The sequence below is a fragment of the Aythya fuligula genome, chromosome 1 (assembly GCF_009819795.1).
Source record: "Aythya fuligula isolate bAytFul2 chromosome 1, bAytFul2.pri, whole genome shotgun sequence".
NCBI lineage: Eukaryota > Metazoa > Chordata > Aves > Anseriformes > Anatidae > Aythya > Aythya fuligula.
In genome coordinates this window covers 47,749,890-47,761,917 of record NC_045559.1, presented here as the reverse complement: position 1 = coordinate 47,761,917, position 12,028 = coordinate 47,749,890, and the positions used below count along the sequence as shown (strand labels likewise).

Here is a 12,028-nt window from a genome sequence, read left to right as displayed (position 1 = left end):
AACTCGGTAAAGCATAATATGTGCAGTATTAATTTTGGTTTGACACCTGCCAGGCAAAGATCTTCACCAGCCAAAGGCATTCTTCTGAACCGAGTTCCATCTGTTGTGCAGATCTTTGATTCTGATATTTCTGACTTACTGAAGCCAAGGCAAAAAGAAGAGCCAGCTCGAAGAAAAATCTCTAGGCAGAATCAACAGTTTTATCAAGGCTAAGTATAATGGCTTGTTGTCATACTTGGTTTAAGTCCTGCAAGGGAAAAATGTGTGACTGGTTGTGTTACATAACAAAACAGCCCTTCATGCTGGCACTGTTAGTTTTGTTGTTGCAGGAGAGAAACATCTACAGCTAAGTCCAAGTGCATGATTTTATTGTTGAAATGCTGCAGCCTTTAGAAAGATTTCTTGGTAGGAAAGTTGCTAGGAAAAAAAAATTACTTACTTATTGTGCTCGGCAGATAAACATCCTGTAGATTCTGCCGTGGTTCTTACTTGCAAAGGAACAGCAGAATTAATACTTGCCTCAGCTCCTTGAAAGACAGCTCCAGCTATTTAAAATAAGCATTCAAGAGGTTTCTGTCACAAGAAGTTAAATTTCAATCCCCGTGACAAAAGTTGCATGATGAGTTTGTCACGTAGCTGACAAAATAATCATTAATTGCTCCAGTTGTCTTTGTTTTGCACTTAGAGTGGGTGAGTTGCTCTGTCAGAGCTGCCCTGCCCACCTGGGTAAACATTTGCTTCCTATGGAACCACAAGAAGTCTACTGCAAGTATTAATGCGCTTTATGATCGTCATGGCTTCGTACAACCATCCTCTGATTGTTAATTATTATTTGTGATAGGATGGAGAAGAGACTTGATTGAGGGAAATGATGGCTCTGTATGGTTCAGACTGGTAATTAATGGTTGAATGTGTCATGAGTATTATTGAACTCTACTGAATTCACTAAGAACTGCAGAGTATTCAAAATTATATAGAAATCCACTGACATACTTTAGAATTTGATTTTCAGCGTTATTTCTAGTCTTGATTCTTGGTGTGACGGATGGCATGTGAGCCAGAGAGTCTTGTCTCTGCTCCGTCACGCAATCAGGTAGCTTTGTGCTAGCAGATGGGTGCACCTGGCTTCTAAAAGCACGGTCACACCTGTTCTTCCCATATAACTTTTCAAGGCATCAGATTTATTTAAGCAGTTCTTCCAAATAATTCCTAAAAGCTCAGGTGTTCCTCAGAACCTTTCCATTAACTAGACGTTGCTTTTTTCTTTAGTGTGACGTTCCATGCTCGTTCGTGCATTTATACCAAAGGTGTCACTGCAAGGATGCAGTCATTAGCTGTGGCTTCAGTTCTGGTGCACACGGCTTATTTACAGACATGAATATAGAAATCCATGGGAAATATCAGCAAATTTTGCTTCCACTTCAGGTACAGGAACAGTCAGTATCAAATCCTGCAAAAAAAAGAGAAGTATAAAAACACAGTATAATTCAATCCAATCTTGTCTGTAATGCTTAGGTAATCCTGCCTAAAAAGAGAGTAGATATTATAACCTCTTGTGTTTGTGTTGTCGTTGCACAGACATTATTTTCTTTGTATGCATCTGTAGCCACCATTTTATTTGTGGAATCGTTTATCTGATTTCATGGTATGCAACCGCGGAGAAATACTAGATAGGATTGTAATTCTTTCATTTTTCACACAGGTCACAGAATAAAATCCACAGCATTAACTGCTGAAACTTCATCCCTGCTCTTCCCAATAAAAAGCAAATGAAAAGTGAAACGTGGCTCTGTTTCAGCTCCTCAAACACAGGGGTTGTTTCCTACAGCTTGAAAAGGGTGAAAACTTAAGACAGCTTGGATTTATTTAGGGGCTTCCCTGTCAATCTGTTTAACATGGATTAAACATGGGCTGGTACTGAAGGTCATCAGTACTGCAGAAATCTGTGGAAGTACAAAACGTGTAAGACACGTTACAAAGAAGTTCAAGACTGGGCAGCTACTGAAACTGAATAGTGAGAATACAACTGAAAACTTTTGTCACAAATTCCGAATGTTTATGTTTCAGGTTTCAGCAGTCTGTTGCCACATCCGCAGCTACTATGCAGTCATTAGCAAGTGATAAAGAATACATGAACTAGCTGCTGCTGGTGTCGAGCCAAAATAGAAACATCTGCATTCTCGAATTGCCTGGAATTTTACAAAATTTTATGCTGCCTTCTTTTCATACCCTGGTACCGAAAATGCAGTTAGTGTCACAAAACATGGAGCCTTAGAGAGCACAAAGGAGAAGAGAGTGCCAGTGAATGAAGATATATGGACCTTTTAATTACTGCAGTAATGCAGAATCCCAGGAGGATTTTGGCAGGAAGGAGTTGAACCATGGGTGAATTCTGGTACCATGGGTGAATTCTGCTTCACTTGAGGGAGACCATTTAAAGTTGCCGTAGATTTGATTATTGCAAAATCATGGCCACATTTTTTTTTTTTCTGCATGTTGACTGCCATGGTATTATATTCAAATTTATTTAAAATAAGACAGAGAACTTCCTATCTTGCAGTGCAAGTTTTAAAAAAACAGCACGATGTGGAAGAACACAGCCAATCTTAATAATTTATATTTACTTTCATTTTGATTAGTGTCTTTGATAATTTAATTATGAGAAGTGGAAATGTAAATTACTATAATAGAAGTACACTTATGCTAAGTGTATTTTATGATCACTAATTGACAGAGGTTGGTTTTTAAACATACACATTCTGTATATTAATGACTGCGTGGATTCATCAGACCAGAAATTATCAATTTACAGAAACTTTAAAATCCTTCAGTTGTGAAGCATACCTATGGCAGATACTCAACATGAAATTCTCTGTCAATTTCGTTTTACTGTAGTAGTGTTGTCAGTGGAAAAAATGTGCAGCATTCTACTTTTTTTTTTTTTTTTTTAATGTGCTTAAGGTGCAGGTTTCATTCTGTAGTTCAGTCTGAGTATTTAACTGACCAAGATTTGATTTTGATTGCATTAGAGGAGATAGTATTTATTCTGGATTTATACAGGCATTCTTGGGAAGCTAATTGGACCTGCTGTTCCTGCAAAGGTGTAGGTTTTCCATCCCCAGGATTTTCCCATGTTAATTCAGTTTTGTGGAAGGAGAGGGAGTTCCCAAGTAGAGATCAGCGTATACTTGGCTGTCATCATTCAGTGGTGTCCTCTGATATACTCAAACAGGTTGAAAGAGGTAGGCATGGCTGTCTCTTTGGTAGTGAGCAGAAACCTACAGAGGAGGCAACAAGCACAGAGAAGTGGAGCAACAACCACAGTCTGCGAACTTGACATAGAAACAGCTGTGCACATGCTAAAAGCAGAAGGCTATACATCTTCTCTAAGTCATTTTAATCTTTTTCTGTAAATTATTTTAATCTGAGCGTATTAACCTTATGTACAGAAAGATATCTATAATGGGGTCAGCTGTCAGTGTTCAGGTTTTACAGGATACGGTTCCACTTTTCTCGCTCCCTGGTAAAACACTTTTTGATCCTCAGTGACCAGGGGTGGACCTTAGTGGTTTTGAACGTACTTTGGATGGGTTGCATGCTCCATGTTGTTCACAGAGTTATAGAAAAAAAATAGCTTCACGGTGATATATGGAAGAGAAATATTTTTCCACGTTCCCTGGAGCATGATTATTTGGAGCTGTTACAAAACACCAGTGTTCTCTTCCCTGCCTTTGAATCAGTCTGGTGTTTAATTAGCAGCAACAAGAAGAAAAAACAACACCCAAATTATAGAGCAGGGGTTGTTTTCTGGATAGTCTGTTCTACTTTTTTTACTGATCAGTGATTTGAGCTAGTGTCTCGTATTGAATGGATCCTGAATCAGACCTTCTGAAGTTCACAACAAGGAAATAGCCTTATGCTGCTTCATTACCATTTTTAATTTGCACAGGACAGAATAAGTGCTGCACTCCCCATGCAGTGCTGCCAAATGCTGTATATCTAGCATGATACTTTCCCGTTTGGCACTCCAGCCATCCATTGCCGCAGGTTGGCTTAGCACTGGTGGATTTGGATGTGCTGTGCGAGGAGGGCAGGCATTTGCCTGCGTTCCGCCTGTTAGAACAGGGCTGGGAGGGAACAGCTGAAAGGAAAGCAGAAGAGCAGCGCACAAAAGGAGGCCCACTGTCACCACCCACCCCCTTTTCTAACAAATCCAGCCAACCCACCCCCTGCAGTTACCCAGCAGTTAACCTGTTTGTTCCACCCTTCCCACCGTCACCACCTTCACCTTCTGGTCTTTGACTTCAGTGAAGGACAGCACCCACTGGGAGCCAAGACTCGTAATCTCTTTCCCTTTTATCCGGGGTCTCTGGCAGCTCATGAGGGGCTGCAGCTCTCTGAAGTCTCAGCTCCCTCCTTTACCAGGGGCGTTACACCCTCCAGTTCAGGTTCTGCAACCCCACCTCAGTGCTCTCGAAAGCTTGTCCCAACCTGATCCTCCAGGTGTTGTTCTGCTCCATGACAGACCCAGTTCGGCTGTTGTGCTTGGGCCAAGGGGATTACACTTTAAAGCGAATCTACACGGTTATACGCAAGTTGTTTGCTGTTATGACATTTAGTCATTAAACGATTTCTGGAACATAATGCACCTGCCAAAATACACAGCACACAGTCTGGCAACCACGACCAGGCCCGTTCAGTATCCAGCAGTATGTCCATGGTTCACACTAGTGGAGTAAGTGTGCAGCGTTTGGAAGGGGCTGGAGGGAAGCAGAGGCTGGCACAAATTCTTCATCATATGTGTTTTCCTTTTGCTGAAGAGCTCCAAATGTGACTGGCTGCTGGTGCATTAGTGATGATTGTTCTGTGGAGCGTTGTCGCTGGGAGCTCCCAACATCTTTAGTGTGGTTTCCTACTGTAAGCAAGGCTGTGCGCTCCTCTTCTGAGGGCCACTGTGTGTATGGAGCTACCCTTACAAGCTTCTGAACCTGTTGGCCAATTCAAGGAAGCCTGCCCAGATGCTGTTGTGGAGAGAATTGATTTCATGAATTTCTTGAGAATTAGTGGGCAGCTGGAGAGGTCCTGTGAGGAACGTGGCTGAAGCAGGAGTAAATCAGCTGCAGGACTCACACCTGGGGTAAACAAGGCTTCTTTGGGTTGTTGCTTGTGGGACTGCTTGCTCTAACTTCAGCACTTCTCAGGGAAGAAGTGTACTCCAGATGCCAGGAAAGTGGATTGAAGAGGACTCCGAAATGCTTGCTTTGAACTCTTTAGATATTACGAGCCAGATCTGGTTAGGGGGTCAAGTGAAAAATGTTAGGGACTTGAGTCCAGATCACTGAAGGACTCCGTACACCTACCAACAGGAGATGCTGAGGCCAGATGCATAACTAAGAAACTACTCCTTTCTGCAGTCTCATTCCCAGCTATGCAAGATATGAAGTCCAGAATCACCTGCCTGTTTGTGATGTGATCATACAATAGTTACTGTTTGCCTAGCTTTGTTTCAGCCAAGGACTCTTGCATTCAGTTTTGTTGTGTCTCAGTGTAACCCTTTCTTCCTAGGAGAGTTTTCTCTCTCTCCATCAGGCTCCATTCTGGAGGCTAAGAAGTGTTCTTGACCCTTCCCAGGGAAATCTTTCTATTTTTTTTCCGGAATGATTTATCTGGAGAAAGGAAATGAAGCGGAGCATGACTGTGCATCTCGGCATTAGGATGTGCAGCTCAGAGAGACCTGGATTCTGATCTCTTTCAGATCTGCTCCTTCCTTCTTATTCAGTGAGTGTGTAAGTGATCATTTTTAATAGATAAAATACAGAGGCAGTGCTGGGAGCAGAAACCAGTCCCCAGAACATCCTTTCCCAAGTGGCAAATTTAACCAGCAGTTATTAGATAACAAGTGGGCCATGTTATCCCTGGCTCCCTAACAGTATCCTGAACTGCTATGGAGTTGTCCTCACAGGATTAGGTGGTAGCTGATTGGGACTTTTTCAGCACTTGGGAATCAGGTACATTATTTCCATCAAAGTACCATTTACATAGCAGATGGCAAAAGCCAGAAAGTCTTTTTTTTTTTTTTTTTAATATATATATATATATTTCATTACATCATTCTATGATCATTACATCATTACATCATGTAAAAATGAATTGACTGCATAAGGGAGGAAGATCTCTGAAACTCTTACAGATGCTTTTTGCCACACACAGAGAGGCCATACTGCCATAAAGGAGAGTGCTTTGTACAAAACCGTGAGGCATTTTGGGCCGCTGGCAGTTCTGAGGAATCAGTTGGGTACTTTGCAGATCACCCAAAAACGCCTCGATGCTTTTCGCTGCTGTGCCCAGTGCAGGAGGCAAGCTCATTTGCTCCCCACTGAGTTCTGTCAATATCGAGAGTAAGTCAGTTCCTTGATGCTGATAAAGATTTTCCAGTGACACAAGACAGCCATCAGCTGAGATGATCTCAGCTTTTTTTGTCACCTAGATGATGATGAGAAAAGCAAAAAAAAAAAAAAAGAAAGAAAGAAAAAAAAAAAGTTTTAAGTGATTCAAAGCCCATTTTCACTGGACTTTATGTTACATCTTCTCACTTCTGCCAAAGTGGGGCAAGCTGGAGTGAGTTCCTTTTCCACCCCCCTGCTTGTTACAACATCTTGTAGTCTCATGCTGGAAGCTGGAAATGTCCTGAAGGAAAAGAAATGCAAAAGTGGCAACCAGATGCCTTTGCCCCAGACATATCTTTGGCATCTGGGTTACTCTGTTTTGTCTGGTCCATATCTGTGATAATTTCTATTTATATCCAGGTCTGTTTCCTGTCCACACTCACCAGCATGGCCGTATCTCTCTGTCAGTGCAGCAGCCTGGAAGCACACATGTACACACAGGCCAGAAGTAGTTTTTTTCAACTGGGACAGATGGGATAAAGGTTTAGGGTGAATGAGCTTCCTTGAACAGCTAGAGCTGGCGGCAAGGAGCAGGTGAAGGGGAGAAACCTGTTTGTGCTGCGACTTCAAACAGAAGGAGCCGCAGTTCTTTCTCTGGGTCTGTTCCTACTCCAAAACCAGGGTGAATAACATCCTCCCTGCTTCCAGCCCTGAGGAAGGTGCTTTTCATGGTTCCAGTGCTGCACCAGCAATCTGGCAGGCAGGCCCAGGTCAGCTCCCTCCCCAGCAAAGAGCTGTCAGCTCGCCGTTTCTCAGGCGCTCGGTGGTTTTGGTGTGAGCAGCAGCAGGCTGGGCTCCCTCTCTCCATAGCACGCAGCCGTGGCACTTCACAGCACAGACCGTGTCTACAGCTGTTGTGGTCTTTCAGTTGGTGTGCTTACCAGAGGTAGAAATGCTGCAAATGATCTTCCCAGGGAAACCCCTCATCACCTGCCAGGTCCCTGTCTAAGATACACTTCAGAGCACTGCAGCAAGCCTGATAATGAGCAAGCAGCCCAGTGACACCCTGGATGCCAGTCACGTCACCTCTCCCCAGGCCCCATTTCTCCCAACAGTGCGGAACGAATTCTCTGAGCCTAAGCCCACGTCTGTTTTGTCATGTACATCTTCACAGGGGATCCACCTAGAGCTAGAAGAGGATATATGCAAATTGAGGTCTTGGTTTCCTAAATGTAGTTCTCAAATGTAGTCAGAGGATCTGCATAATTGAAACTTTTGCTATAATCTTGCTGCCTCCCTCAGCCTGTTCCTGACCAATGCAGACTATAAGTGAGGGTCTATAGTAAAAATAACTTAAAAAAGCCGTCTTAAATGTTTTTGCAGTGTGTCCAAAGCAGCTTGGGTGCTGAGGACTGAAAATGCATTTCCCTTTTACCTGAAATGCCCTTGTGTTTATTAAATTAAGGGTGTTATTAGTCCTAGATCATATCCGAACCTTTATGTGATTTTGCATTTGTCATAACGAAATGGTCTCACTAAATATTTCAGTATGCCTCTAAATAATGTTACCTGTCATGTAATACTTGTCTCGGGTTTTTCTCGGTGACTTTGTATGGGAGCTGAAAAAGAGCTATCACAGAAAATAAAATGGGCCTAAAATAACAGGCCTTTGTATTAAATTTAACATTTGGCTTCTGTCCCAGAATTTTCTGCATCCATATTAGAATCAGATGCTAGCTCAAGATGAAAAGATTTCCTGGATGGTTTTTATTCTTATTCTTATTAAAGGGCTGATAACAGGCTGAAGGCAAGATACTTGTTGTAGTAAAAAAATCTGCCTGATATCAAAGGCTGGATGGACAAGCTGACATGTATTGTTGTTAGGCCTCCCTGCTTGATCATATTTCAGTACCATAAAATCGTTCTGCTGGATGTAAAAATTCCAGTGTGAGAGCAAGAGGCTCGGTCTGGGCAGGTCATACTCCTCGGGGCACAGGGCTTCCGCCTAGTAGCTGACCATGGGACAACGCAGGGGTTTAGTATGAGCAGATTGGTGGCACGTTGTAGCTGTATTTGTTGTAAAATTTACTTGTTCTCCAACACTTGCGTTCATATTTGCATTCATAAAAGTCACTCGGCTGTCCTGGTGCTCCTGTGGGACTGGAATCATGTGTAATGTGGGGCAGGACAACCAGTGTTGCTCAGCCGTCTTCAGGGAGTGGTGTTAGGGCTGACAGGGTCACCTAGGTTCTGCCTTCTGTGCCCCTGCTGACACCACCAGCAGTACGTTCATCCTGCAGTCCATGGGCCCTTGTCTTCACAGACGTATCTGTTCAGTGCCTGCAGATGAGGCCTGCGGAGATGAGGTGCTCCTGAGCTCTGTGACATGGCCTGGGGCCGCCATCCCAGCACACACCCTCGTGTCTCAGGATCCACTGAGGCCAAAGGGTGGTCTCAAAGCTCAGCCATCACTGTCATAGCTGGGACTGCCTGGGCTGTCTCGGTGACCTGTGGGGAAAGCGGTGCGTCCTGTGCCCTGCTCCCAAACCAGCCACTGCCCCAGTTCCTTTGGCAATGCAGAGGCAAAGATCAAAGTGGCTGGAGTTAGCACCGGCAGGCAGCTCAGCCCCACACAGCTGCTCGCTCACTGTCCCTTGGTGGGGTGGGGGAGAGAATCGGGAGGGTAAAAGTGCGAGAACTCACGGGTTGAGATCAGGACAGTTCAGTGGGTAAAGCAGAAGCCGTGCACAAGCAAAGCAAACCAGGGAACCCATTCGCTGCTTCCCATCGGCAGGCAGGTGCTCAGCCACTTCCAGGCAAGCAGGGCTCGTCACGCAGAGCGGTTCCTTGGGAAGACAAACGCCATCACTGCCAGCATCCCCCCTTCCTCCTTCTCTACCCCAGCTCTATTGCTGAGCATGACGCCACACGGTGTGGGACACCCCTCTGGTCAGCCTGGGCCAGCTGTCCTGGCTGTGTCCCCTCCCAGCCCCTCACTGGCAGGGCAGCGCGAGGAGCAGGAACGGCCTTGGCTCTGCGCGAGCACTGCTCTGCAACGACTGAAACCATCCCTGTGTTATCACCACTATTCTCATCAAAAATCCCAAACACAGCACTGTGTGAGCCTCTGAAGAAAATTAACTCTATTCCAGCCAAAACCATGACACCTAGATGGTCTTCAGAAAGCGATTTTGCCTTTACTCACAGCATCTCTGTGCAGCACTCGTGTGTCTGGGCTCAAGCAATATTAATGTTCACAGGCGCTGGGTATTCTATGCAAAATCATTTTGTTTTTGAGGAAATCAAGGAGTGGTGCTTTCTGGTGTTGCTGCTCTGCTGTGGCAGAGACTGTGAACATGGTATGGGAGCTATAAATTAGATTTTGCAAAGCAGCTCTTCTGGAGGGAGGCTGCTGCTTCGGATTGGCAGGCTATAATTAGCATTTTCCTGAGGATATTTTTGCTCTGTTTTGACGCAGTATCTTCAGTGACAAAAGTAGAGTAGCAATTGCAGCCAGCATTGACCGTTCATTTCAGCTTGTGATCTCAAAAGGTATCGGAGAGTGAAAATGTTTTACAGATACGTTGCTTTTCTAAATGCACCTTTTTAAAGCAACTGGTCTGTGGTTTGAATTTGCAGGCAGAGAACCATTTCACCAGCACTGGGCGTTTACAGCATCGACGTCAACATCTGAGCTTATACCCAGCAATCCTTTTATAGTCAACGGAGAGAAATGTGCGTTTTTAGAGGAGCAATTCATCTGGTCTATTTTAGACATCTTCTTTCCGATGAAATGGATTGTGTCCTAGAAGAGCCTATTTCTCTCCTTAGCAATAATTAATCATAGCATAATGAGTTCAGGAGGGGCTATCTACAGTTGGGTGGGATGGAACCCTTGCAGCATATTTCTGAAGAGCACTGTCGTCTCACTCTGCTATTAACACTTTTTTTAATTAATTTGTTGTTGTTGTTGCTGTTGTTTTTGAAATGACCACATTGCCATAGCGAAGAGATCACTTGTATTTTTAAGAAATACTTGGCTCGATGCCTAAGAGATTTTTTTTTACCAATGATAATTACAGCTACATTCATGCTTCATTTTGGGAAACGGTGTTGATGGCTTGTTCATACGGGTTCACCTGAACCACGCTTATCAGTTTATTCAAATAAAAGAAGAAAAAAACAAACAAACACGGAAACAAAGGTGGATTTGCCATATATGAGAGGGCACAAAGGGGAATATATTCTGGTAAGTAGCATCTTAGGAGACAGAAAAATTTCTTGTGAACAGCCATCAGCAAAAAAATGGGGCAACACCTGGTAACTAAGGAATCAATTATTTGTGAAGTGTATAAACAGAGAGTCACATGACAGGAGCAATAAGGTTTTGCTGGTCCTGTGTTTGTCATTTGTCACTGTTTCATACTCGTACAACCAGACTGATTTCAGAAGGTGCTGACTGCTGGAAGCACGTTGCTTTTAAACCTTTCTTGTACGCTAACCCAAAATCTATAATTACTTTTGAAAGTTTTGGCTTCAGAGCAGAGTTCTGATATCTGGATTATTGACATTCAGAAGCTCCAGGCTCTCTAATAAGGTCCATTGAGCATTAGTTTTCCTCTAATTAATCTTCTGGTTGATTATGTAATTCATTTTTCTGGTTGAGTGTGCATTCTGTTTCTCTAGTTAATTAATTCTTTCACCTCAGCTTTGCTTATTCTCTCCTTTGTCAAGGTTTTACATTAATATTTGCAGCATTGCCTAGAGACGTGTATGCATGTTCTTTTTCTTTTTTGTTTTTACAGACGTAACTGAAATTGCACCATGTATTTTGAAGAGCTCACCAACAGATCAGCAGATGAACAAGCTTGCAAAGAGACTGGGACCTGAATGGGAGCATATTGTTCTGTGCTTGGGTTTGTCCCATACTGACATCTATCGATGTAAAGTCAATCACCCTCACAACGTGCAGTCACAGATTGTAGCAGCATTTGTCCTGTGGAGACAGCGTTTTGGGAAGAAAGCAACAATCCAAAGTCTGCAAGCCAGTCTGATGGCAGAAGAAGTGGATCCTTCTGTGATACAGTACATGCTCGAGTGAAGCCTTGCTGTTGATTGGGAGCTTTCACACACTTTGCTAAATTAAATAAAGAGGATTCACTGAGATGTATTGAAGATCTGGTGCATCAAACTGGGACTGAGAACTGTGATTTTATTAAGCTTATACATTACAGTTTTCTGTGGCATCTTGTGATTTATAATTCCTTTCATGCCAGATTAATTTTTAGCAGGCATTAAAAAATGGATCACTCTTTCCTGTTCGCTTTTGTACTATTCCAACGGGGATATAAGGTGACACTTAAAGTCCTTGCAAGCAGGAGGCCCTGCAGTGAGTTCAGCAAGGTTTCTGGTTTCACTGCGGGCGCAACACTTGGTTTAACCTATATTCTGGACTGTGCAGGAGCCTCTTTTACTGCTGTTCTGTGCTAGTTCCCTGATATCCCAGTAAGAAATGAGAATAATCACTGTTACTAATTTAACAATTTTATAACAGTTATTGCAGGTGGCCCATTTCACATTTGTAGAAGTTTTAGCACATACAGTTTCTTGCTAGGCTAGATGGCTGCCACCTCAATCTACCT

The 12,028-nt window shown here is 43.4% G+C and overlaps 1 protein-coding gene across 3 annotated transcripts in view; it reads left to right on the top strand.

Moving 5' to 3' along the window:
* CRADD (CASP2 and RIPK1 domain containing adaptor with death domain) overlaps nt 1-11,698 on the top strand; it is a 75,200-nt gene extending 63,502 nt beyond the window's left edge. For all 3 annotated transcript variants that reach the window (XM_032196892.1, XM_032196908.1, XM_032196901.1), the window contains exon 3: nt 11,192-11,698. In XM_032196892.1, coding sequence (XP_032052783.1) covers nt 11,192-11,487 — 296 coding nt within the window. In that variant the 3' untranslated portion in view covers nt 11,488-11,698. The remainder of the gene's footprint in view (nt 1-11,191) is intronic.
* Nucleotides 11,699-12,028: the final 330 nt, after the last annotated feature.